The following is a 26,729-nucleotide window of genomic DNA, read 5'->3' as shown; positions in this document are numbered from 1 at the left end:
AAAAAAAAAAAAAAAAAAAGAATAACGGGGGGTCAAAAAAGAATAAAAGAATGGAACAGAGATTTTAGCTGCTACCCACCCACAGGAAAGACAAAGTATGAAGTTTAACTTTGATCAAGTTAACTGCACAATTTAAAAAAAAAAAAAAATCAAGACTCTTCAGAAGAAAGTAACAGAATACAGTCTCTACAATGTATCACTTAAGATGTTTAACATGTAATCCAAAATTACAAAGAAACAAAAATATGCATCATCATACATGAAAATTAGCAGGCAAAATTCTAAAGTGGCTGCACTGTTAATTATGCTTAAGGATTTAAAAGAAAATCTGCTCAGTATAAAAGAACAAATAGGAAATCAAGAGAAAACAGAGATAATAAAAGAACCACACAGACATTTTAAAAACAAAAAATACAGAAAATGTTTTAAAAATTCATTGAATGACTAACAGATTAGAAGTTGATAAAAATCAGCGAACTTTAAGACATATTAATAGAAAGTATCCCATCTGAAGAAAACACAGAAAAAAAGACTGGGAAAAAATAGAGCCTCAGAGATATCAAAAGCTCTAAATATAGATAATTACAATCCCAGAATCAAAGAGAAGAGAGATGGGCAGAAAAAAAAGTTTAAGAAATAATGGGCCAGATTTCCCCCAAATCTGGTTTTAAAAAAAAAAAAAATTAAAAAAGCATAAATTTAAAAATGCAAGAACCCCAACAAATCCCAAGCAGGATAAACCGAAAGACAACTATACCTAATCATGTCACAGTTAAACATCTGAAAACCAAAGATAAATAATCTTAAAAGCAGCAAGAAGAAAATGACACATTATACCTAGAGGAACAGTAACATAAATGAACGCTGACTTCTCATCAAAAACAATGGAAGCCGACTGGGCGTGGTGGCTCATGCCTGTAATCCCAGCACTTTGGGAGGCTGAGGTAGGTGGATCCCCTGAGGTGAGGAGTTCGAGACCAGCCTGGCCAACATGGTGAAACCCTATCTCTACTAAAAACACACACACACAAAAATTAGCCGGGCATGCTGGCACCCACTTGTAGTCTCAGCTACTCTGGAGGTTGAGGCAGGAAAATCACTTGAACCCAGGAGGCGGAGGCTGCAGTGAGCCAAGATTGCGCCACTGCACTCCAGCCTGGATGGTGACAGAGCAAGACTTTGTCTCAAAAACAAACAAACAAACAAACAACAACAACAATAAAAATGAAAGCCGGAAGAATAGGAATGACATCTTTAAAGAAAAAAACGTCAACCAGAATCCTATCCAGTGAAAATATCCTACTGGGATGAAAGCCAAAAAAAGACATTTTCACCTAGAGAAGTTTAAGAGAATACATCTTTAGCAGATCTACACTAAAAGAAATGCTGTTCTTCGGGTTGAAAGAAAATGAGACCAAATGGAAATGTGGATCTTTGGGAAGAAACGAAGAGCAATGAAAATAATAAACAGGTGGGAAAATACGAAAAATATAATTTTTCCTCTTAAAATACACGTGACTGTTTAAAGATCTGAGAGCTTAGAAATCAGTCTCAGAAGTGATTTCTCCCTTCTTATTCCCCCTTCTATATTAACAGAAAAGTACAGTACCTGTTTTAGTTTCAAAAAGAAATTTTCAGTAGTACTACGTTTGCTGAAGGGCCAGAATAATCTTTCATTAGGTGAGCAAACACGGACTTTTGTCTCCAGGAGAAATCGAACAGGCTCCTGTACTTCTGTTATTACCAAATCTACAGCTGTGGTCATAAACAGGACTTTATCTAAACAAAGAAAGAGAGAGGCTGAAGAGGTAAATCAGAAACACAAATGTATTTGCTCATAAGATTCCACAAAAGCTATTTCATTATAAACTTTCAAGATACCTTAAGTATCAACTAAACATGTAAATAATTAGACAAATAACTGGTTTCAAAAAAAAATTCCACACTGAGAATTATTTTAAAGTAACTGACAGTAGTATATACTGTAAAACTTTTAAAACTGTACTGTCATCAGGAGACCAAGGCAGGCAGATCACTAGAGCCCATGAGACCAGCCTGGCCAACATGGTGAAACATCGTCTCTACTAAAAATACAAAAATTAGCCAGGTGTGGTGGCACATGCCTGCAGTCCCAGCTACTTGGGAGGCTGAGGTAGGAAAATCACTTAAACCCAGGAAGTAGAGGCCACAGTGAGTCAAGACTGCGCCACAGCATTCCAGCCTGGGTGACAGAGTGAGATTCTGTCTCAACAAAACAAAAACAAACAAAAAAAAAACCACTGTACTGTCAGATTTTTCTGCACAAGTGGCATATGACTTCTTTACGGCACCCTCATCAACACTGAGACTTTTCAAGTTTTAAACTTGGTTAACAATGGTATTTGAAAGGTCTGCTTATATCCTTTAACTATTTATTTATACTGCTATTAATAACAAAAAATTGAAGGGGGGAAAATGCTCAATAAGAGGCATTTATTAAGCAAATTACATTTTCAGAATGGGATAATATGCAGCTATTAAATGTCATTCAAAGAGCATATGAAATATCTCCCAGATACTTTATGCATAGAGTATTTGAAAACCTACACAAGAAACTGCTAACAGTGATTCCTTTGGGACGGAGCCGTGGGGACTGTGGTAGACTCACTTTTCCCTGTAAATCCTTTGAAATTTTTAACCATTTATTGCATGGATTACCTCTGTACAAAAATAAAACCTAGAAGTCTGTAAGTAAATAAGCATATAAATAGAAAGAAAGAAAAGAAAGAGGGGAAGCAAAAAATGAAAAAAAGGATGGAAAAGTGGGAAAAAGTGACACTTTGCTTATAGATCAAATTTAATAATAAACTGAAGAACTATTCAAATTCTTCGGTTTCACCAGAATTAGGTAAACACTGGATATCGGTTAAAGAAGTGGTCCTTAGTTTTGCGTATCTTCTTGAGACTAAAATTTCTGTTCATGATGTCAACAAATAGTATCACCTTTAGGAGTTTCTTCATTTACAACTTGAAAATGTGGGGATTTTGGATTCCAGCTCCCAGTAATAACATAGGACTTTCCATCTGAACTTTTGCCCATAGATTCCTAGAAAAAAAGAGTAAAGATAAATCTGAATGCCAAAGTGAGTGAACAACAGTTAACCCCTATCTTGCTGCCTTTAAAAACCAGAAGCTGCAAAAATATAAGAATATGGAGGAGGATCAGATAAGTGTATGTGAATGATTACATTTATGGTAAAAAAATGTGGCAATTATTTATGCAACTGTCCTGAAGTTATATGTTAATGCTTATGAAACATATCAAATTGTATACACGTTAAGAAAATCCACAACCTAAATCTGATGCTGGATTCTTCTTTCAAGTGAATTATCACCACACAATTTTAAGTTCTGAAAATAAAGATTTTCAGATAATGGGAATAATACTAATAACTCCTACTATTGGTAAGGATACATGACAGTCTACAAATAATTCTTCAATAAATTTTCTCTTTTGATTATCACATCAACCGTACTCAAATATTTAAACAAGAATTTTATCATCACCACACAGTTAACAGACCAAGGCTTATCCGAAGTCAGACTTGTAAACAGCTAGTCAGGAAAAAGGAAGTTACCTTATCTTTGTATATTGTTTTATAGCTTAAAAGATCACCTTCATAAACATGTTTTAACATTAGATTCAGATGAGAAAAAATGAAACAACCTTTACTGAGGAAATAGTATGTAACTTTCTAGTAAAAATAAATTCTTACCAAATCTAATAAGTGCATGTCACTATTTCGTACATCTTTTCCTGGACTAAGGAGAAGACCAAAACACCTGCAAAAAAAGAACCGACATAAATTTAAGAAAAAAGATAACACAAAAGAACGTTTAAATTAGACCACTTTAAAAACAAATTCTTGCCGATAGAAAAGAGGACACATTAGAATTATCAATACGTTTGTGTTGCTAAAATAATAATCCTTGCTTCAAGATAAGCTAATTCTGTTTGCCTTTTATTACCACACACTTGAAGAGAGCATATTAGTTGATGATTTCTAGTAGCTATTTCAAAGTAATGAAGCACTGACTTCAGTAAACAAAATAATATCCTAGGGAACAAAATACTTCGAAAATACATTTTTTAATACAGTGTAAAACTATGCCATTAGATTGATAAAAGTCAAAATTTATATTTAAGCTAAACTTACTAAAAATGCTTACCTTTCAATGGCAAGTTCTTTATTAGTTGTTTGCTGCACATAGATGACAATCTTCTTATCAATTCCTTGGCGTAGTTTAAAGCATTGTCTGTCCTTATCTTTGGGAACTGCACTGTAGACCAACATGTTTCATTAATTTTGCAAAGCATTTTCTTGTCACATACTAGAACCATTTTTTTTAAACAAAGACCTCAAATCTCTGATTCTTTTCTGTGCCTGGTTTGCAAATAATAACAAAAAAGAAAAAAATCATTGTATGCCTCTTGATGTGAAAATATCATTTGAGGCTGGGCATGATGGCTTACACCTGTAATCCCAAAACTTTAGGAGGCTGAGGTGAGTGGATCACTTGAGGTCAGGAGTTTGAGACCAGCCTGAGCAACATGGTGAAACCCCATCTCTACTAAAAATATAAAAATAAGCTGAGTGTGGTGGCACAGGCCTATAGTCCCAGCTATTCAGGAGGCTGAGGCAGGAGAATCACTTGAACCAGGGAGGAAGAGGTTGCACTGAGCCGAAATTGCGTCACTGCACTCCAGCATGGGTGACAGAGTGAGACTACATCTCAAAAAAAAAAAAAAAAAGAAAATACCATTTGATATTTGCAGGTAAACCAATAAAGCATTTATAAAGCTAGAAAAATCACTCCTACGTCCCCTAAAACAATCTCAATTTTCTCTCTTTTGTTGCTGTAAAACATCTTGCATGGCATCTGACATACAGAACTCAAAAAAAGTAAGTATTCTTTCCTTTATATTTATAACTGGGTTTTACAGATAAATTATTATCACCTTCTTTGCTTAAATATATCATGAAGAAAAACATACTTAATCATAGATCTTTTGAGTTTCAAAAAAAGTTATCTTTAAAAAGTAATAGAAATGAGGAAGATATGGCCAATAATAAGCTGTTGCCCAACACTTCCCTTAAGCACTGTTATCTTTATTATAAACCAGTATAATAATTATATGCTAACCAGTGATAAAGTTAATAAACATCAGCTTAATTAAAAAGGTAAAAATATTCTTTTTTCTTTTTTTGAGACAGGATCTTGATCTGTTGCCCAGGCTGCAGTACACTGGCACAATCTCATAGTTCACTACAGCCTCAAACTCCTGGGCTCAAGCTATCTTCCTGCCTCAACCTCCAGGATACCGAGGATTACAGTTACACGCCGCCATGCCTGGTTAATTTTTTAATTTTTTGTAGAGATGGGTCTTGCTATGTTGCCTAGGCTGGTCTCAAACTCATGGGCTCAAGCAAACCTCCCACCTCGGCCTCCCCAAGTGCTGTGATTACAGATGCGAACCACAGCAAAGTTCTTAAAATGACAGTTTAACAAAATAATCCCCTATTCTCCCACATACCACTTTCTCTAGCTCATTGTTCTCAAAGGTAAATGTCTGTGGCCATCAGTCAATATGCAAAAAATCTAAATTGTATCTTATTTCTGTACAACTTTAAGATAATGGCAATAGAACCATTAGTAGCTACCGTAAATGGCTAGATGAAAGCTCTGAATACCTACTCAAAATTAAAGGTAGCCCTAAACAAATACTAATTTGAAGCCCTTCTGCACTTTATTACTATTTATACTAATTCAAGAACATTTTTGAATACTTCCATTAGAAAATCAAAGAACCTTAGCAAAGAAGTCTAAAAATGACAAAAATGTTCAAAGAAAATCTTTGCATACCAAACTGTTAAATATTTGTGACAGAGTTTTCACAACTCTGAAATGGAAGGGTCTCAATTTTCAACTGCTAATAGATACACTGGTCTCTATGTTCTCTGGATGCTCAAGTAAATATAATCTCATTGTTTAGCAGTTTAAAACAACAACAGATAGAAAGTTGTCTTTGGTGTCCGGAATCTACAGGGCTACAGTAACATGAAGCAGAATGGAGAGTGTAATCAGCGGGTGTGCACCTCACTGAATGCCAGGGTCCTAAATTATATTTCTGGTCTAATAACTACATCATTGAATGTATCCAAGCTGAGAATTTAGTATTTAATTTCTATTGTATAAAATAAGAAACTGAAGTCCAGGCTTAATTTCCCTGGGTTTACCTATAAATAAGCACAATATAAACTACCCAATTTATCTCAGGAGGATGGTAAGTGGATTAAGTAAAACAAAAAAAGAAGTGTTTTGAATGGTGCATTGAATGAAAATGCTCAATTTAGGTCAGGCACGGTGGCTCATGCTTGGAATCCCAGCACTTTGGGAGGCTGAGGTGGGTGGATCATTTGAGGTCAGGAGTTCAAGACCAGCCTGGCCAAATAGGAAAACCCTGTCTCTACTGAAAACACAAAAATTAGCCAGGCATCGCAGCACATGTCTGTAATCCCAGCTACCTGGGAGGCTGAGGCAGGAGAATCACTTGAACCTGGGAGGCAGAGGTTGCCGTGAGCCGAGACTGCGCCACCGCACTCCAGCGTGGGTGAGAGAGAGAGACTCCATCTCAAAAAGAAAAAAAAGTGTGAGACCCTATCTCAACAAACAAACAAATGCTCAGTTTTCCCATGGGCAAAATGGAGAAGCAGGTTTCCAATTATAATTAAATTTAAAAATTGGCCAGGCGCAGTGGCTCATGCCTGTAATCCCAGCAATTTGGGAGGCTGAGGCGGGTGGATCACCTGAAGTTAGGAGTTTGAGACCAGCCTGGCCAACATGGTGAAACCTTGTCTGTACTAAAAGTACAAAAAGTAGGTAGGTGTGGCAGCAGGTACCTATAATCCTAGCTACTCGGGAGGCTGAAGCAGGAGAATTGCTTGAACCCGGGAGAAGGAGGTTGCAGTGAGCCAAGATCGCACCAATGCACTCCAGCCTGAGCAACAAGAGCAAAACTCCGTCTCAAAAAATAATAATAATAATAATTTAAAAATTAGACTTCTTCAGAAACGAGAAGAGCATTATTCTTATCACACTTTGTCTATATTTATGTTAAAGTAAAACCATAGTAAATCTTGTGTTGTGTTATACACAAATATGAGTTGGACAGGGGATAAGTAATATCCATGAACCAACATGTTTTACTACTCTATTCAACATTTAATTTCTACTTTTAAAATTTGCTATTAATATTATACACAATACGTTGAAGAACATTCATGTTAATAATTCTTTGAAAACCTCAATGATTATTTCTGCAGATAAATTCCCATACATATTACAGAATGACTGGATAAGAGGAACTGCATTTGACAAATTTAAATCTGACAAACCAAGGTATATTTTGCTATGATTTCATACATCTAAAGTACTGTTGCGTTAACCTAATACATTTAGGTATAATAATTATTTCAGCATAATTATTATTTACGTATAATATTTAGGTAAAAATATTTAGGTATAATAGTAAGTAAATAATAGGTTTTATAAAATTATATAATAGCATAATAATTATACAACTACTATATAATTTATATGTATAATATACAATTATTATTATACCTAAACATATTTAACCTAATATACTTAGGTACATTGATCATTATACTGAAATAATATATTTAAGTTCCAACCCGGCCAATATGGTGAAACCCCATCTCTACTAAAAAGTACAAAAATTAGCCGGTGTGGTGGGAGGCGCCTGTAATCCCAACTACTTGGGAGGCTGAGGCAGGAGAATTGCTTGAACCCGGGAGGCGGAGGTTGCAGTGAGCCAAGATCGCACCACTGCCCTCCAGCCTGGGCGACAGAGCGAAACGGTCTCAAAAAAAAAAATGAAATTTAAGTTAACACAACAGTATTTATTATAAACCAGAAATTCAGTAAAGTCATGTAGCAAAAGGAAAACAAAGTCCTAACAAACGTGAAAAGCAAATTTGACCATCCAGGGATTTTCTGTAATAGCACTTTGTCAGTATGAGGGTAAATAGAACAAAGATGTTTATGATCATTCTACCTTGAATATGCCTGATTTCAGAAGGAAGAGAAGTTATACTGATACTTCTGAGGGATCTTAATCTTTCCTATTTAATAATTAGAATTTACAGACCAAAATTACATAAATATTTTCAATAAAGAAAAAAAGGCCAGGCGTGGTGAAACATGCCTGTAATCCCAGCACTTTGGGAGGCCAAGGTAAATGGATCACTTGAGGCTGGGAGTTTGAGACCAGCCTGGCCAACACGGCGAACCCCTGTCTCTACTAAAAAATACAAAAAATTAGCCGGGCATGGTGGCAGGCGCGTGTGATCCCAGCTACTCAGGAGGCTGAGGCACGAGAATTGCTTGAACCCGGGAGACGGAGGTTGCAGTGAACCGTGATCGTGCCACTGCATTCCAGTCTTGGTGACAGAGAGAGGCTGTCTCAAAAAAAAAAAGAAAGGAAAAGTATTTAGTTTAAAGGTTGCTTAACAAGGTAAAAAACTACTTAAAATTATACAGATAATAATTTCCACTTTGCAGGGCACGAAGGTACACTGCAGGAAGGACTATCTCACAGCATTGCTTTGAGAATAGAAATGACCAGGAATGGTGGCTCATGCCTGTAATCCCAACACTTGGACAAGCCGAGACTATCACTTGAGCCCAGGAGTTCAAGACCAACCTGGGCAACGTGGCAAGACCCCATCTCTAGAAAAATTTTTTTAAAAAAGTAGCCAGACATAGTGGTGTGCATCCATGGTCCCTGCTACTCAGGAGGGTGAGGTGGGAGGACTGCTTGAGACCAGAAGGTTGAGGCTGCAGTGAGTCATGTTTGTACCACTGCACTCCAGCCTGAGCAACAGCATTGAGGCGTACCTCAAAAAAAAAAAAAAGAGAGAGAGAGAGAATAGAAATGTATATAATTAGAAAGCACAGAGCACAATGCCTCATACTTTACTCCTCAAAGTTTAAGCTGAACTGTACACTAAATTGGCCACCAGATGGCATGACAATTCCAAAGTCTGAAGAGAGACTAAGAATTATTAGTTTTTCTAATAAATAGTCTAATAAACCAATCACTGTGCTTCTTAATTTAAAAGCAAAATATTAGAAATATTCATAATTTTATATAACTTCATTTTACCAATTTAATGAAGTAGTCATGGAGGAAACAGACATGCAATTATTGATTATAATACAATCATTTTGTGACATGGGCTATAATTTTTAAAAAATCAAGTCATCTTGCAACCACAAAATTTTAAAGTGAGAGAGAGTTTTAGAGTCTAGCCACCTCATTTAACAAATGAGGAAATTATTGACAGATGTAAAGAAACTTGGAAATGGGGACACTGTTAATAGTAACAACAATTAAACTAAAGCTAAGTTTTGACTTCTATTCCATGTTTTTTTCCCCCACTCAAAGAATTATCATTACATTTAAAAATTAAAATCAGTGCTTCTAACCCTACAGAAGATTAGACTTCAGATACAGACCTTATTTCTCCCCTTCCAATGTATGCAGATAACTTTACTGGGAAAACCTGACTTGAAAATGCTTAAGATTTTTCGATTACTAATACAAGTAAATCAACCAACTAAAACAAGCAAATACAATCAGCAAAACAAATATAGCTACAAATCCAGCTAAGCTTTGGCCATATACATACATATATACACACATATATACACGTGTGTGTATGTGTATATACACGTGTATATATACACGTGTATATATACATATGTGTGTGTTTATACACATACACATATATATATATATATATATTTTTTTTTTTGAGATGGAGTTTCGTTCTTGTTGCCCAGGCTGGAGTGCAATGGCAGGATCTCTGCTCACTACAACAACCTCTGCCTCCCAGGTTCAAGCAATTCTCCTGCCTCAGCCTCCTGAGTAGCTGAGATTACAGGCACCTGTCACCACGCCCAGCTAATTTTGTATTTTTAGTAGAGATAAGGTTTCTCCATGTTGGTCAGGCTGGTCTCAAACTCCCGACCTCAGGTGATCTGCCCACCTTAGCCACCCAAAGTGCTGGGATTACAGGCATGAGCCACAGCGCCCGGCGCTTTGGCCATATTTTTATGAGCAGTTAGCCACTTGGTATCTGACTAAAAGAAGGTAGTAACATGTTCCCCATATGACAATTTTTTAAAATTGCTTTAAAATTATTCAAACTTTGCCTCTGTTAAATTTATGTATTTATTTTCCTTTATCACCCACATTTTTTTAAAAGCTCTCCCTTTAAAAGCAATCATTTTATGGTATGAAAGTTATAATCTGACCTAGAATTTCCCCTGAACCACAGCATGTTAATACATGAATAAAATAAGATTCCCTACCTAAAATAACCTTTACCATCATCTTCTTTTATTTCTAAAGACACAGAGAAGGTAAAGATGTCACTGTCAGGAGTCTGGGGTGCAGCAGTGGCTGAAAGTGGGGTCTGCTTGGCAGAACGGCGGAAGGCAGTGGCAAAACTGTAAAGTATCCGGCTTACCTACAACCAGACATGTTAGGAAATGGGCTGTTATCAAAAGATATAAAATACTTTTATTAAGGATGAAAGGTTACCTACTTTGGAAGGCAATGATTATCTTTATCCCACTTATTTCTTTTGGTAAATTACCTAATTTGTTAGGCCTATAAAGCAAGCAACACTGAAAGTGGTCAGACAAGGGGTTTTAAAAAAGAAATGGTTGTAAGCACTATAAATCCAATTAAAAATCATTTCCTAAATTGTTAGAAACTATCTGAAGATATTACAATGAAAACAGTCCTAACAAGTTCTGATTTAAAAGAATGGTTTGCAAATCTGACAACGTTAGAACCAGAATGCCTACTTAACCCAATCAAAAGTAGCCAACAGGTCTCCTCTGACATTCTTAGTAGTAACAACAAAGTTCTGGTTAATCGAATTTTTAGTTAATTTATATGTCGGCCCATCAGGCTAGAATCACTAAAACACTAGCAGAGAATTTCATCTGGCTCATAAGTGACCATAATAAATCCCATAATCATTTCAACCTAGTGAGAGCACTGGTGAAGTTTCATTTGCAGAGAGTTTTCCCTTGAGGACTTACAGCTTCTTGTATTTCACACCGGAAGACGTGTATTCTGAAGAGCTCTGCATTGTAATGACTTTCAGTGAAAGCAAAACAGTCACTCTCAGGAGTTCCATCATGCCCTCTGACACAGAAGAGGATTTTGTAGATAGGGTAGTTTGCTATTTCAGTGTTTGTCTGAGGATCTAAGAGTCTGTTCAGAGAAAAAGATACAGAGATATTAGACGAATTATGAACAATCTGCACTACGTTTATATTAAGATGTGAGACTCATCCTTTCTAGTAAGAAGATCATATATTTGGTATGCTAATATTAACCTTAAATTTTAATAAGTAAGTCCTATGTGAATTCCGGAAGCTATTGATTACATAATTCCATAGTAGTAAAAACTATATGGTATCATGTTTTAGGGAGGCAAACAGAAAGGTCTAAAAAATATGAATAAGCACATTTCTTATATAGTCTGCAACAAACTAAAGACAAGATTAACACGTAAATTAGCCTACCAAAACACACTGAAGCTGCGCCTCTGTTTTTTTTTTTTTTTTTAAACGGAGTTTTTTTTTGAGACAGAGTCTCACTCTGCTGCGATCTTGGCTCACCGCAACCTCCACCTCCTGGGTTCAAGCGATTCTCCTGCCTCAGCCTCCCAAGTAGCTGGGATTACAGGGATGTGCCACCATGCCTGGCTATTTTTTGTATTTTTAGTAGAGATGGGGCATGTTAGCCAGATGGTCTCAATCTTCTGACCTCAGGCGATCTGCCCGCCTAGGCCTCCCAAAGTGCTGGTATTATAGGCGTGGGCCACTGCACCTGGCGAAGCTGAGTTTCTAATTATCTCCTTTAAAAACGACCTAATCTGCTATGAAAAAATAAAAAAACAAAAAACTGATGCTTTTTCTCAGACTGAAACATGTTGTTTTTTTATTCATGAAAAATAAAGACAGAGATTATACAAAATGCTAACTCAAAAAAAAAATCATGAATAAAAGCAAAAGAATGCCATTCCGTAAAAAATCAAAGGGATAGCATTCATTCAAAAATCTACTTATTCAACGAATATTTATGTGATACCTAAAACATTCCAGACCCTATTCAGGGCACTAAGGCACAACTATGAAAGGTCTAGAAAGAAACTATGCAATTTCAACGCTACGTGGGTAGAGCCATTAATGGGGAAAGCCTAGAAGGCCTTGCTCATCACGGAAATACCTAGGAAGAAGATCTAATGCAAGTTTGAAAGCACTTTCATGAAAACTCTGAAAATGTGCGGTAAGACCAACTAGCTTTCTAACTTTTTTAATAAAATTAAAAATATATTAAAGTATAACTTCAGTTAGAGGAATGAGTATTGACTAAGAAACATTTAGAAATGAATGCTAAACAAATTTTATTAATAGTTTATCATTAATAAATAGAATTTGTGAGTCTTTGTGAAATAGTTCTTTAAATACTTCAGGGGAAAAATTACATATACAGATTATTTTACTACAATCAACAGACAGCTATTACTCTGTCACCATGAAAGTCCAAAATACTTCTGAGGATACTGAGAAATGGACACTCTATATACTGCTGATAAAAGTATAAACTGGATCAATATTTCTAGATGGCTAGTTGGCGATGTTATCAGAAGCAATAAAAACAGACAAACTCATTAAGTTTACTTCTAGGAATTTATCCTAAGGAAATCAACAGAAGTCTAAAAAGATTGAGCTCAAAGATACCTATTTCTAAAACACTGATATTCCCGTATAATTAAAATTAGCTATCATTAGTCATGTTTTTTTCTCTGAAAGATAAAAACCTTAAGATGTCTAATATAAGAGATGGGTTATTTATGTATAACCCATTAATGTGCCATCATAAATTAAAATTTTTAATCATATTTACTGGCATGAAAAGAGGTTTATGATAAAAAACTAAGTACAAGATGGTATGGACAGTTCATTGTTGTTCAAAAAAAGTTGATTCTAACAGTTGTCTAATTACGTACGTATATATATATGCAGGTATATTCACACATACATAGACATATACACATACCAATATGCAAAGATCTTAATAAGCCAAGATGTTAACTGTATTTATTAGTGGTAGAGTAGAATTAAGGCTATTTTATGTGGTAATTTAAATAAGCACGAATCTTTGGTAACAGCAGAAAAAAATTTATTTTAGCTGCACTCGTCTGACTTATTGAGCAACTGTATATTTAGCTGGTTGATACAGACATCTGGTTAGCTATCTGCAATTGTTATTTGTTCTATTAGTATAAACAGCCATTTCTAGAGGCTTCTCTGTGCCTCAGTTTTTTCATCTTTTTTTCCTTTTGTTTTGTTGAGAGAGGGTCTCACTTTGTCACTCAGTCTGGAGTGAAGTGGCATGATCACAGCTCCCTGCAGCCTTCAACTCCCAGGCTCAGGTGATCCTCCCATTTCAGGCTCCTGAGTAGCTGGAACTACAGGTGCGTGCGACCATGCCTGGCTAATTTTTTTATGTTTTGTAGAGACAGGGTTTCACCATGTTGCCCAGGCTGGTCTCGAACCCCTGAACTTAAGTGATCAACCCGTCTCAGCCTCTCAAACTGCTGGGATTACAGGCATGAACCACTGCACCTGGCCAGTTTTCTCATCATAAAAATTAAGGGGTGTACTGGTATAGTTAATATTTAACAATAAATTTTTGTAACTTTCAAACTCAGCATGAAACTCCATTTTGAACTAATGTGTCAAGCTTGTATTTTCATCAAAGGAACATGGAAAACATAATCTTTTAGGCTGATTCATGTCAATATATTTCATTTATCCCCAAAACATTGAAAGTCTAATGTACTACACATGACTAGGAAGAGGATGAAAAACTATTACAAATAAGTGACCATTTTTGACAAAGGTTACAGTCCTTGGAAGATATAACATGAGTGTCAGGTAAATGAAACATTACACAAGTAAAGTAAGTATTAATATGTATTTTATTCACTATTGCTTCTTTCTAAAGCAACAGGTCAGAGATCTGATGTAAATACTAAAATATTTCAATAAACCAGTCTCACCTCACAATTCCTTCAGATACATTTGGCACTGAAAGGGTAACATTTAGTGAAATCTGACACTGGCTTCTTAAGATGGACATCATCCTTAAGGCTTCCACTTCACTCCTGGGAGCATTTACTGAGGCACAGCCTAAGTAAGTCAGTTTACTGAAAACTACGCTGTCCTCATCGGCCACTGGTGTGAAAGGACTTGAAGCTTCAGAATCTGAAAGAAACAAAGAATAAGGAAGTGATTATTTTCACTTTGATATTTTGTTGATATGATTAGCAAGTAAAAATCTGCAAGTAACATTTAGGGTCTAAAATTAAGTATTAATGAGATAATATGCCATACCCTAAAAGAAATGCCCATGAAAGTCAGAAATCTCACACTAGAACTCTGTCAGAAACACCAAGGTTTTTAGGTACAGGTTGAGTATCCTAAATTCAAAACTCTGAAATATGAAATGTTTCAAATTTCAAAACCTTTTGAGCACCTACATGACACTTAAAATAAATACTATTTGGGGAATTTCAGATTTGTAATTATTGGATTTGGGGTGCTCAGCAGGCAATTATATGCATATTTCAAAATCCAAAAACATCTGAAATCTGAAACACTTCTGGTCCCAAGCATTTCAGACAAAGGATACTCAAAATATAGTGCTATTAAAGTCAGTCTCAATCAGATTCAGATTTGATTCACTTTTCTGCCTCCTCTAATTTGTTTTGACTTTGTAATTTACATTTAGGTCAAATATACATTTAGTATTTTTTCACTCTGAAAACTCCTATGTCTGATTGTCATTTTTTTTTTTTTTTTTTTTTGAGACAGAGTCTCACTCTGTCGCCAGGCTGAAGTGCAGTGGGACAATCTCGGTTCATTGCAACCTCTGCCTCCTGGTTTCAAACAATGCCCCTGCCTCAGCCTCCCAAGTAGCTGTGACTACAGGTGCGCACCACCACACCTGGCTAATTTTTTGTTTTAACAGAGACAGGGTTTCACCATGTTGGCCAGGATGGTCCTGATCTCCTGACCTTGTGATCCGCCTGCCTTGGCCTCCCAACGTGCTGGGATTACAGGTGTGAGCCACCACGCCTGGCCTAATTGTCATCTTTCTGACCTGCACTGTTACAGTTATTTCTCTTATTCATCATCTTAGCCACTTCATTATGTTCTCTCAATCTCTTTGGCGTTCCTTCCCCAATAACATCTATAGTTTTAACACCTTGCTTTTCCAAATGAGCCTTTAAGTTGTCCTTCTCCTCCCATACTATGTCTTTCTGCCCCATGCTCTAGTCTTCCTTTTTCAACTTGGCAACTGCTCCTATAGAGCTATACAGGTCTGGAGCAAACATCTGTTCACCCAGAATTATCCCTCCATTTCTCAAATATTGTACTCATATTCCTTCTTTCTTTGAAAAATCTTTAAGCATTCTGGGGGGGAAAAAAAAAAAAGATTCCCTCTGTTTCCTTTAGTTATATTTTCTCTTTCTTTGGTACAACTGCAATACATTTAAAAGGAAATCAGAATGGTATATATATTTTTACTCCTCTCACATCCCTTTAGATTTAGAATTTAGAGATTCTAGAGAATGTAGACAATGGTTTTTGCCTGTTCTAAATAAAACCTAGTACAGGGTGGACACTCACATATTAAAAACAATAACCTTCAGTTACGCAAGCAATGCAGCAATCCTAACCTCCTTGTCCAGGTTTCACTGGCAGGCTCATCTCTGGTTTTTGGAGCCCTACTAATGGCACAGGGTTAATGGTGGATGAAGCGGAGAGCTGATTAGAAAGAGGCCCATCTCCTTCACCATCCAGTTGTGACCTTTTCACAGGCTCCTTTTCCCCTGGCTGGTCGTCCATTGGAGGATCCATCAGTACATCTGCTAGCTCTTTTTGCAGCTGCTGTTCACTTCCATTCCCTACAATCTAAGGGTCACAAATACATGCAATCAGCAAAGTGAGAAAGATTAGCCAGTACTGATTAAAATGGGTCCACATTCCAAAGAAAATCATTAGCATTTCTTTTGATACAAAGATATCTTCTGAATTTTTTTTAAAAATAGAATAAATCAAGATCTGCAACAAACAAGGGCGCAGCTGCTCTCTCAATTTATATAGTTTTTCATGAAAAAGTACATAGTGAACTTGAGACTAATACCCAGAAATATATGCGATAGTCTGCCAATGTTATTAAAGTATTTTACTGTGTCCTAAACTAACAATAATTAAAAGATTTATAATTTTGTCTGATAAGAAATAATGCTTTTAAGAAGAACATCTTAGTGTCTCCTCTAGCCCTTAAGGAAAAAGGGAAAATGTGCTTGCTTCCAAAAGATATCAACAGAAACATACATACTAGGCAATACATTTTCACAGGTATTTTACCACTTCTGTCATATGCAAGTCTCTTGTATTTCTGAGGAAGACTTACATGATATGAACAAGTTCTGAAAGTTCTGAAACACTTGAGTAAAGCTGACATGAACATACAAAATAGTACTGAGAAATAAAAGCACTCTATTTCAATATCAAGTAATTTTATGGAGTCATGATGGGTTATTACTAGTTCCTCAACAAGGAAGCAAGGAAGTGCAAAATCAAGTGGAGACTGGTCAATGCCAAGGAAAACCACAAGTGACACAACACAGTGTTGTCACTAAATGCTTAAGAAATACTAAAAAAATTAACAAAAAAAAAATTGAGTTAGAAAAATGAAGTCATGGGAAAAGAGAGGGAGCCCTGATTTAGGAGGCTTTCTGAAGACTAAAATCTAACAAAAAGTTAAATTCGTCAGGGCTAAGAGAATGAGGCCTACCCTAGCAAAATTAACACAGAGGCTAGGAAGCAAAATTTCAATAACAGAGGTAGGTATCTCTGGGCTACCAAGAAATCCAATTCAAGTATTTTTATTGATTCGGGCTTTCATAATTCCATAAACTTCAAGTCTCTTGTGCTGCAAATTATAATTGAGAAAAAGACAAGTCTTTTTTGCTGACATTCTCCCAAGGAAATTCCAATACTTCAAGTACTTTTGCCTTAGAAATAAAGACCTCTTTCTTGGCTTCAATGACAATTTCTGTTTCTGTGAATTTCATTTCATGTTTGGAGTTATTGCTAATGAAAGTACAAGTGGGCTGAGTAATTTTAACTCTTTGTTAAATCAGATTCTACACATACACAAGTGCAACTGAATTTCTTTTCTCAGAAGTTCTGCTTTAAAAAGTTGGGTTTTTTTTCTGTTTTTTTTTTTTTTTATGGGCACAGTGGCTCACGCCTATAATCCCAGCACTTTGAGAGGCTGAGGTGGGCAGACTGCTTGACCTCAGGAGTTCGAGACCAGCCTGGGCAACATGGTGAAACCCCATCTCTACCAAAAATACAAAAATTAGCCACGTGTGGTAGCATGTGCCTGTGGTCCCAGCTACTGGGAGGCTGAGGTGGGAGGATCGCTGGAGCCCGTGGAGTTGAGGCTGCAGTGACCTCAGATCACGCCACCGCATTCCAGTCTGGGTGACAAAGCAAAACTCTGTCGCAAAAACATTTTTTAAAAAGAGACACCATATCACTATGTTGCCCAGGGTGGACTTGAACTCCTAGGCTCAAGTGATCCTCCCACATCAGCCTCCCAAGTAACTGTGACTACAGGCAGTGCCACCATGACCAGCTTAAAAAGTTCTTAAAGCACCTAAAAATCAAACTAAAGCTTAGATCCAATTAGCCTCTTTTCAAAACTGGAGAAGAAATACTGTATCACCTGCAGTAAGCAAAAGACAGCCCAAGTGAACCTAAACTAACTTTTCTAAGGGTAGGGAGAAATATAGTAGAGTTATATAGCTTCCCAAAAGCAGAAGAGAGAAGATATTAGATTCCCGGTAGAAGCAATTAGTAACTACAATTGGGAATGCAACTGTAATTGAAAAAAGACATAATACGTGCTATGAAGTACTGTTTTGCTCTTTGGCTTATGAATAAACCCAAGTTTTCTGTTGGGATAGGCTGCCTACGTTGTAACATATTTACCAATCACAGAAATGTAGCTAACCCTAAAATAAAACATGTTTATATATTTGCCTTGTGTTTATACATGTTTATCTTGCATTCTTCCCTACTTTATAAATTTTATAAACATAAGAACTGTCTTCAATGTCCTTAACTCTTCCTTAAAAACTAGGAAAAAGTAATGTACACACACAAAATAGTTTTAAGAGTGGTTTAAAGATAGTAACCTAACAAATGCCTTGAATCATCTTATCAAATACAATACTCAACAATTATCATGTTAGATGGTTTGTGAACCTTCAATGCAATTCCAAATTACTACCTGTGACAGTATAGTACACATACTTTTTTTTTTTTTTTTTTTTTTTTTGAGGCACAGTCTCGCTCTGTGTGTTGCCCAGGCTGGAGTGCAGTGACACAATCTCGGCTTAGTGCAACCTCTGCCTCCCAGGTTCAGCCGATTCTTCTGCCTCAACATCCCAAGTAGCTGGGATTACAGGCGCGTGCCAACACACCCAGCTAGTTTTTGTATTTTTAGTAAGAGACGGGGTTTCGTCATGTTGGCCAGGCTGGTCTTGAACTCCTGACCTCAAGTGATCCACCCACCTTGGCCTCCCAAAGTGCTGGGATTACAGTCGTGAGCCACTATGCCCGGCCAATATACTTTAATCAATTAAGTTATTTTTTATTTTTAAGACAGTCAACTAATTTTGTCTAAACCAAGCTGGGAAACAGCAGTGCCTTTCAAGGTTCTGAAACTTTGACATGCATCAGAATCACCAGGAGAGCTTGTTGAAACAGACTGTTGGGCCCTACCTGAGTTTCCAATTAAGTAAGTCTGGGGTGGTACTCAATAATTTGAATTTCTAAAAAATTTCCAGATCACAGTGATGCTGCTAGTCTAGGAACTGCACTCTGAGAAACAATCTTAGATTAATATTTTTGACCATCACTATCCAAAAAAATTATCAGTATTACTAGGTAATATGAAATGAACAAAAGCATGTAATATATAGTATGGTATCTGTCACACAGTCAACATTAATACATATTAATCTTTTTTCAGAAGTTCTGCTTTAAAAAGTTGGTTTTTTGCTGGGTGCAGTGGCTCAAACCTATAATCCCAGCACTTGGAGAGGCCGAGGCAGGCAGATTACTTGAGGCCAGGAGTTCTAGACCAGTCTGGCCAACATGGCACAACCCTGTCTCCACTAAAAAATACAAAAGTCAGCCAGGCATGTGGCATGCACCTGTAGTCCCAACTACTCAGGAGGCTTAAAGAGTTAAAGAGGAGAATCGTTGAACCTGGGGGAGCGGAGGTTGCAGTGAGCCAAGATCGCACCACTGCACCCCAGTCTGGGCGACAGAGTGAGACTCTATCTCAAACAAACAAACAAACAAACAAAAAACCTCCGCAGATGATTCTGATACACAGAATCACTGAGAAACACTGCCTCAAATCAAAATCCCAAAGTACGATGCCAACATAGTATTTACCAGACGGTCCACATATGCATTAAAATACATATGGTACTTTTTGAAAATGCAAATCCCTTGACTTCATCCAAGAAAAACCTCTGTGCATGGGCCCCAAGAATCTATATTCTGCACCCCATGAGACGTTCACATGTAACAAAGTTTGAGAACCACTGGGCTAGGAACTTACACAGTTCATTTATTTTCTAACATGAATGATTCATTATGATAAAAGGACTAACTGCGAATGACTGTTACTTTTGGCACATGCTTATCTCCACTAGAGAGGCTAGGAAAGTTGCCTATTTAGTTTCCAGCCTCCCTTACGGCTACATTTATTTTCTAATATGAATGGTTGATTATGATAAAAGGACTAACTGCGAATGACTGTTACTTTTGGCACATACCCATCTCCACTAGAGAGGCTAGAAAAGTTGCCTATTTAGTTTCCAGCCTCCCTTACGGCTATGGCTTACCATATAACACAATTTTAGCCTTTCAGATGTAAACAGAAATTGGCTGGGAAGCTTCTGGAAGACTGTTGATTTTCCCAATAAAATAAATGAGCATGACTGGTGTTACCCCCTTTCTCTCTTCTTCTTGCCTTGGAACATGCATATAGAACCGTGGGGGATGTACTATGAATGAGGTGACACAGAACAAAATGTCAGTAAACCAAGTCAAGCACAGTGGCCTGTGCCTGCAGTCCCAGCTACTCCGGAGGCTGTGGGGAAGGATCACTTGAGGCCAGTCTGGGCAACATAAGGAGACCCCCTATCTTAAAAAAGAGTCAGTGAGCCAAAAATCAATGAGCGGATAAAAGAAATTGGGTCCTTAATGGTATAGATCAGAAGTTAAGAAACATTTTCTTTAAAGGGCCAGATAATAAATATTTTAGGCTTTGCAGGCTTTATATACTCTGACTTTGTAGCATGAAAGCAGCCATAAACAATGTGTAAACAAACTAATGTGGCTATGTTCCAATTATACTTTATTTACAAAAACAGGTGGCAGGCCAGATTGGGCCAGCAGGCTATAGTCTGTTGAACCCTGGTATGGATGAACAAGTTAAACCAACTAGCAACTGCCTATGTCCAGACTTCTTATAGCAGAAAAATAAACCCACTCTTAGTAGGGCTCTCTTCCTTGCTGCCAATAGCATTCCTAACAGATACCACAATCATCTCTAAAATAAATGTAGTTTCAGGTAAAGTAATGAAGACACTGTGGTATTAGTGAAAAGGCAAATACATAGATCAATGGCACAGAACAGAGTCCAGAAATAGATGTGCATATATGGCCAACTGATTTTCAACAAATTGTCAAGGTTATTAAATGGAGAAAGTGACAAAACAAATGAAGCTGGAACAATTAATCTGACATCTATATGCAAGTACATGAATCTCAAGAGTTCACATCATATACAAAAAATTAACTCAAAAAGGATTACAAACCTAAGTGTGCCATAAAACTATAAAGCACACAGAATAAAACACAGGAGAAATCTTTGTGACATAGAGATTTCTTAGGACACAAAAAGTACGAATCATAAAAGAAAAACTTGAGAACATGAACTTCATTAAAATTAGAAAGTTCTGCTCAAAAGAAACTCTTAAGAGAATGAAAAGATACGCCAGAGAAAATATTTGCAGGTCATATATCTGATGAAGGACTTCTATCTAGAATACACAGAGAACTCTTAAGAAGAAAACAAACTACCCAATTAAAAAGTGCATTGTAATTCCAGCACTTTGGGAGGCTGAGACGGGTGGATCACGAGGTCAGGAGATCGAGACCATCCTGGCTAACATGGTGAAACCCCGTCGCTACTAAAAAATACAAAACACTAGCCAGGTGAGGTGGCAGGCACCTGTAGTCCCAGCTACTCGGGAGGCTGAGGCAGGAGAATATTGCGTAAACCTGGGAGGCGGAGCTTGCAGTGAGCTGAGATCCGGCCACTGCACTCCAGCCTGGGCGACAGAGCGAGACTCCGTCTCAAAAAAAAAAAAGCACATTTCACCAAAGATACACAGATGGCAAATTAGCACATAAAAATAAACTCAACATCACTAGCCATCAGGGAAATAAAAATTATAATAGGATGCCTCTAAACCCCTAAAAGAATGACTATAGTCTGGGCGCAGTGGTTCATGCCTATGATCCCAGCACTTTAGGAGGCTGAGGCAGGTGGACTGTCTGTCTCTAGGAGTTTGAAACTAGCCTGGGCAACGTGGTGAGACCCCGACTCTACAAAAATTTTAAAAATTAGCCAGAGGCACTGGCACACACGTTGGTCCCAGCTACTCAGGAGGCTGAGGTGGGAGGATCACTTGAACGCAGGAGGTTGAGGCTGCAGTGAGACTATGCCACTGATATCTAGCCTGGGCAACAGAGTGAGACCCTGTTTAAAATAAAATAATGTAACGTAAAATAAAATGAATGACTAAAATTCAAAACAATTCTGACAACAGAAGGGCTGGCAAGAACAAGGAGCAACTAGAAACTCTCGTACATTGCTGTTGGGAATGCAAAATGGTCTAGTCACATTATCCATTTTTTATAAGGTTTTATAAGGTTAAACATTACACTTACCATATGACTCACTCTTAGGTATTATTTACTCAAGAAAAATAAAAACATATGTCTACACAAAAATGTTTGCAAATTATTTTTTGAGAGACAGGGTTTTTCTCTACTGACCAAGCTGCAGGCGAGTGGCACAATCATAACTCACTGCAGCCTCAAACTTCTGGGCTCAAGCTATCTTCCCATCTCAGCCTCCCAAGTTGCTGAGATTACAGGAACATGCCACCAATGCCTGGCTGCAAATGTTAATGCATTATTCATAAAGCCAAAAACTGAATACAACCCAAATGTTTATTCACTGGTGAGTGGATTAATAAAAAGATTCTTATAGATCTATAAAATGGACTACTACTAAGCAATAAAAAGGAATAAACTACTAATACACACAATAACATGGACAAATCTCAAAAGCATTATTCTATGTAAAAGAAGCCAGACACAAAAGGACTACATACTGTATGACTCCACTTACCTGGCATTCTGGAAAAGGCAAAACTATAGGGACAGAAATCAGATCACTGGTTACCAGGGAAGGGGAATAAAGGTATGACTATATAGAAGCACAGAGGGACTTTTGGGAGTAATAAAAGTATTCTCCATCTTGACTATGCTGGTCGTTACATGAGACTTTACATTTGTTAAAACTCAGGACTGTACAACTAAGAGGGTTGCATTTTATTGGTATAAATTGTATCTAAAAAATCTGACCTAAAACAAAACAGAAAAAGTATGATTTCCACAAAAGATGCAATTTGAGAAGACACCTGTTCCTTTTTTCTATCTACCCTCCTAAAGGTGCCCATCCAGGATTCTGTCTTTGGCATTAACTTCATGTTATTAGACTCTTCTGTGCCACTGTACGGTATCTACTCCCAACACCATACAAACAATCCCAAATCTATACCTAAAATCCCTTCCTCAACTGTCTACTGGATAGATACCTTCAGTCGGATATATCAAACTTATTCTGTCCAAAACTTAAGCCACTGATCCTCTTCCTGCACCTTTTTTTTTGGGCGGGGGGGGCGGACAGAATCTCATTCTGTTGCCCAGGTTGGAGTGCAGTGGTGCAATCTCTGCTCACTACAACCTCTGCCTCCTGGGTTCAAGCAATTCTCATGTCTAAGCCTCCTGAGTAGCTGAGATTACAGGCATGTGCCATCACAACCAGCCAATTTTTGTATTTTTGGTAGAGATGGGGTTTCACCATGTTGGCCAGGCTGGTCTCAAACTCCTGGCCTCAAGTATCTGCCCACCTTGGCCTCCCTGTTGGGATTATAAGCATGAGCCACCACATCCAGCCCTCCTGCATCCTTTTTTAATCAATGAGTTGTATTACCATTCACTCCATGGCCAAATTAAGAATTACAATCATCCTTGATTTCTCTCATTCCCATGTAACTCACAAATCCTACTGACCCTTGTCTGTCCATTTTTCCCTTCTTCTATCTTCTCTGCATAGCTAATACCTTAGTAAAACCTCTCCTAAGCCTACCACAAAGTTAGTAGTTTGCCTGCCTTCCTTCTCTCTCTCCTCTTTCATACATGGCCATCATTCAACTCATAATTGCCAATCTTAGTTGTGATCAAGCACTGCCTTGTTTTTAAATCCTTCCATGGTTCCTCAATGCCCACAAGATAAAGCCAAATTCGTAAGTATATCCTATGAGTCTTTTCACAACTCTGCTCAATCTACCTTTCCAGTCACTTAGTCACAGCAAACTACTCAACTTTCTCAGGACACATCATAAACTTTCAAGCACCCACACTTTGCATGGTTTCCTTTCCTGGAAAGCCATCCTCTCCTCCTTTGTATTCTTTAAGACCAACCTTAAATTCTGTTACCTCCTCTGGGAGATCTTAACCCTTCTAGACAGGATTTAATCACTCCCTTCTCAGGACTACCATAATATTAGCATACATGTTTATTCTAGCATTGCTACTTGTTTTAGAAAATATTTGTTTAGAAAGTCCCTTGAACCAGACTGGGCAGAGACTGTTTGTTAAATTATCTTTACATCCCCAAAGCTTCAGATAGTGACTGGGACAGAATACACCTGAAATACACATTTACTGAACTGAATGTTAGAAATGCAAAGAATGGAAGCCAAAGCAGTATGATTTTATCCTACTTGAATACTGAATATTCCACAAATTTTGGTTTAATTATAGAAAGGAAATTTGAATGACTTTAGCTTTATCTACTAAAATACAAAAACAAAAACAAATACCATCTTTTTTCATTATTCTGAGCAAGTATCATTAAGGTGTAACATTTGCAATAAGAATACCAGGCAAGACCAAAGAGCCCAGTGCAAAACACAAACAATATATTTTGAAGTCCAACAAAGACTTCTAATGTAATTTAGCACAAATACGAAGACAAAAAAAGCAAAACAAATATTTAGGTATAGTACAACTAAGAATTACATTTAGATTTGTGTTTATTTCCATGTACTCTACATTAAAAGGATGGAACAGTTCTTTAGGAAAGTCCTGAATTGTGAAGGAAAACAATAAACATAAAGAGGCCAATTGAGCATTTAGCAGCTACTGTAAACATAAGACATGAACGTGTGCAGGGATGAAGACTGCATGATGAATCGTTTCTTCGTAATTCTGCTTACATAGCAAGGTGGTACTAAAAAAAAAACTGGGCTCAGAGTTGTTTCGTGGCACAACTCCAAGAGGCCCCCCATTCACAGCATGAATCATGTGAATGTCTCTCATGAGAACTGTACTGTGCAAAGCCTATGCAACTGAACTTAGGAGCCATACTTGGGCTCCCAAGTAAGACAGATCTGGCTTTGGGACATTGCTCTGACATTAACTCTGTAACTGAGGATTAATGTCTGGGAGCCCCAACTGTCTATCTCATCTCTAAAATGAGGATGTTAATATCTATCTCACTGGACTGTTATTAGGGTTTGATAACATTATTGGGCACTTATGTATATTTCAGGCACTGTATCGAGTGGTTTTTACAGAACTATGTCATTTAACTCTCACACCACAGTACCTGCCAAATAGTTAGCATTCAATAAGTGTTGGTATCCACGCTCAGCTCTTTCTAAAGAAACTCTGATTCCCCTATTAGAGTTGAGGTTTGAAAACAAACAATAAACTTAGAAAGCAAGTAGTTCTACTTTTCGTGACCCAAAGAACTCAAAGAACACATCTACTATTCATGTACAAAAGCAGCATATTGGAATAACATTTGTCCTTTCTAAATATATCAAATAAAGGCAATAACTTATATGGTAGAATTGGCTACAAGTCTGTTTCCTTGAGCGCAAAACTGCATTTATGAAACCAAAGGACAAAATGTTCCAAAGGCAAAATCCAGAGTCATTTCCTGGTCTCAATTTTCTACTTCTAATTTTATAGTCCTTGTTTCCTTTCACTGCAACAATACCAACTTGGCCCCACTTGATTTGCCAGTTACACAAAGCTACTTCAGGCAGTTTGGGATCCCTCCCAAGTTGCTGAGATTACAGGAACATGCCACCAATGCCTGGCTGCAAATGTTAATGCATTATTCATAAAGCCAAAAACTGAATACAACCCAAATGTTTATTCACTGGTGAGTGGATTAATAAAAAGATTCTTATAGATCTATAAAATGGACTACTACTAAGCAATAAAAAGGAATAAACTACTAATACACACAATAACATGGACAAATCTCAAAAGCATTATTCTATGTAAAAGAAGCCAGACACAAAAGGACTACATACTGTATGACTCCACTTACCTGGCATTCTGGAAAAGGCAAAACTATAGGGACAGAAATCAGATCACTGGTTACCAGGGAAGGGGAATAAAGGTATGACTATATAGAAGCACAGAGGGACTTTTGGGAGTAATAAAAGTATTCTCCATCTTGACTATGCTGGTCGTTACATGAGACTTTACATTTGTTAAAACTCAGGACTGTACAACTAAGAGGGTTGCATTTTATTGGTATAAATTGTATCTAAAAAATCTGACCTAAAACAAAACAGAAAAAGTATGATTTCCACAAAAGATGCAATTTGAGAAGACACCTGTTCCTTTTTTCTATCTACCCTCCTAAAGGTGCCCATCCAGGATTCTGTCTTTGGCATTAACTTCATGTTATTAGACTCTTCTGTGCCACTGTACAGTATCTACTCCCAACACCATACAAACAATCCCAAATCTACACCTAAAATCCCTTCCTCAACTGTCTACTGGATAGATACCTTCAGTCGGATATATCAAACTTATTCTGTCCAAAACTTAAGCCACTGATCCTCTTCCTGCACCTTTTTTTTTGGGCGGGGGGGGCGGACAGAATCTCATTCTGTTGCCCAGGTTGGAGTGCAGTGGTGCAATCTCTGCTCACTACAACCTCTGCCTCCTGGGTTCAAGCAATTCTCATGTCTAAGCCTCCTGAGTAGCTGAGATTACAGGCATGTGCCATCACAACCAGCCAATTT

The 26,729-nt window shown here is 37.3% G+C and overlaps 1 protein-coding gene across 1 annotated transcript in view; it reads right to left on the bottom strand.

The window, feature by feature from the left end:
• RABGAP1 (RAB GTPase activating protein 1) overlaps positions 1 to 26,729 on the bottom strand; it is a 167,171-nt gene that overhangs the window by 103,386 nt on the left and 37,056 nt on the right. The window contains exons 3-10 of the mRNA XM_011965496.1: positions 15,900 to 16,134; positions 14,217 to 14,421; positions 11,182 to 11,356; positions 10,441 to 10,598; positions 4,210 to 4,320; positions 3,756 to 3,822; positions 2,983 to 3,085; positions 1,610 to 1,779 (exon numbers count right to left, since the gene is read on the bottom strand). Of these exons, the coding sequence (XP_011820886.1) occupies positions 1,610 to 1,779; positions 2,983 to 3,085; positions 3,756 to 3,822; positions 4,210 to 4,320; positions 10,441 to 10,598; positions 11,182 to 11,356; positions 14,217 to 14,421; positions 15,900 to 16,080 (1,170 nt within the window). The 5' untranslated portion in view covers positions 16,081 to 16,134. The remainder of the gene's footprint in view (positions 1 to 1,609; positions 1,780 to 2,982; positions 3,086 to 3,755; positions 3,823 to 4,209; positions 4,321 to 10,440; positions 10,599 to 11,181; positions 11,357 to 14,216; positions 14,422 to 15,899; positions 16,135 to 26,729) is intronic.

The sequence above is a fragment of the Mandrillus leucophaeus genome, unplaced genomic scaffold, assembly GCF_000951045.1.
Source record: "Mandrillus leucophaeus isolate KB7577 unplaced genomic scaffold, Mleu.le_1.0 Scaffold729, whole genome shotgun sequence".
Lineage (NCBI taxonomy): Eukaryota > Metazoa > Chordata > Mammalia > Primates > Cercopithecidae > Mandrillus > Mandrillus leucophaeus.
The sequence above is the reverse complement of the archived record's forward strand: the minus strand, read 5'-3'. Positions and strand labels throughout refer to the sequence as shown.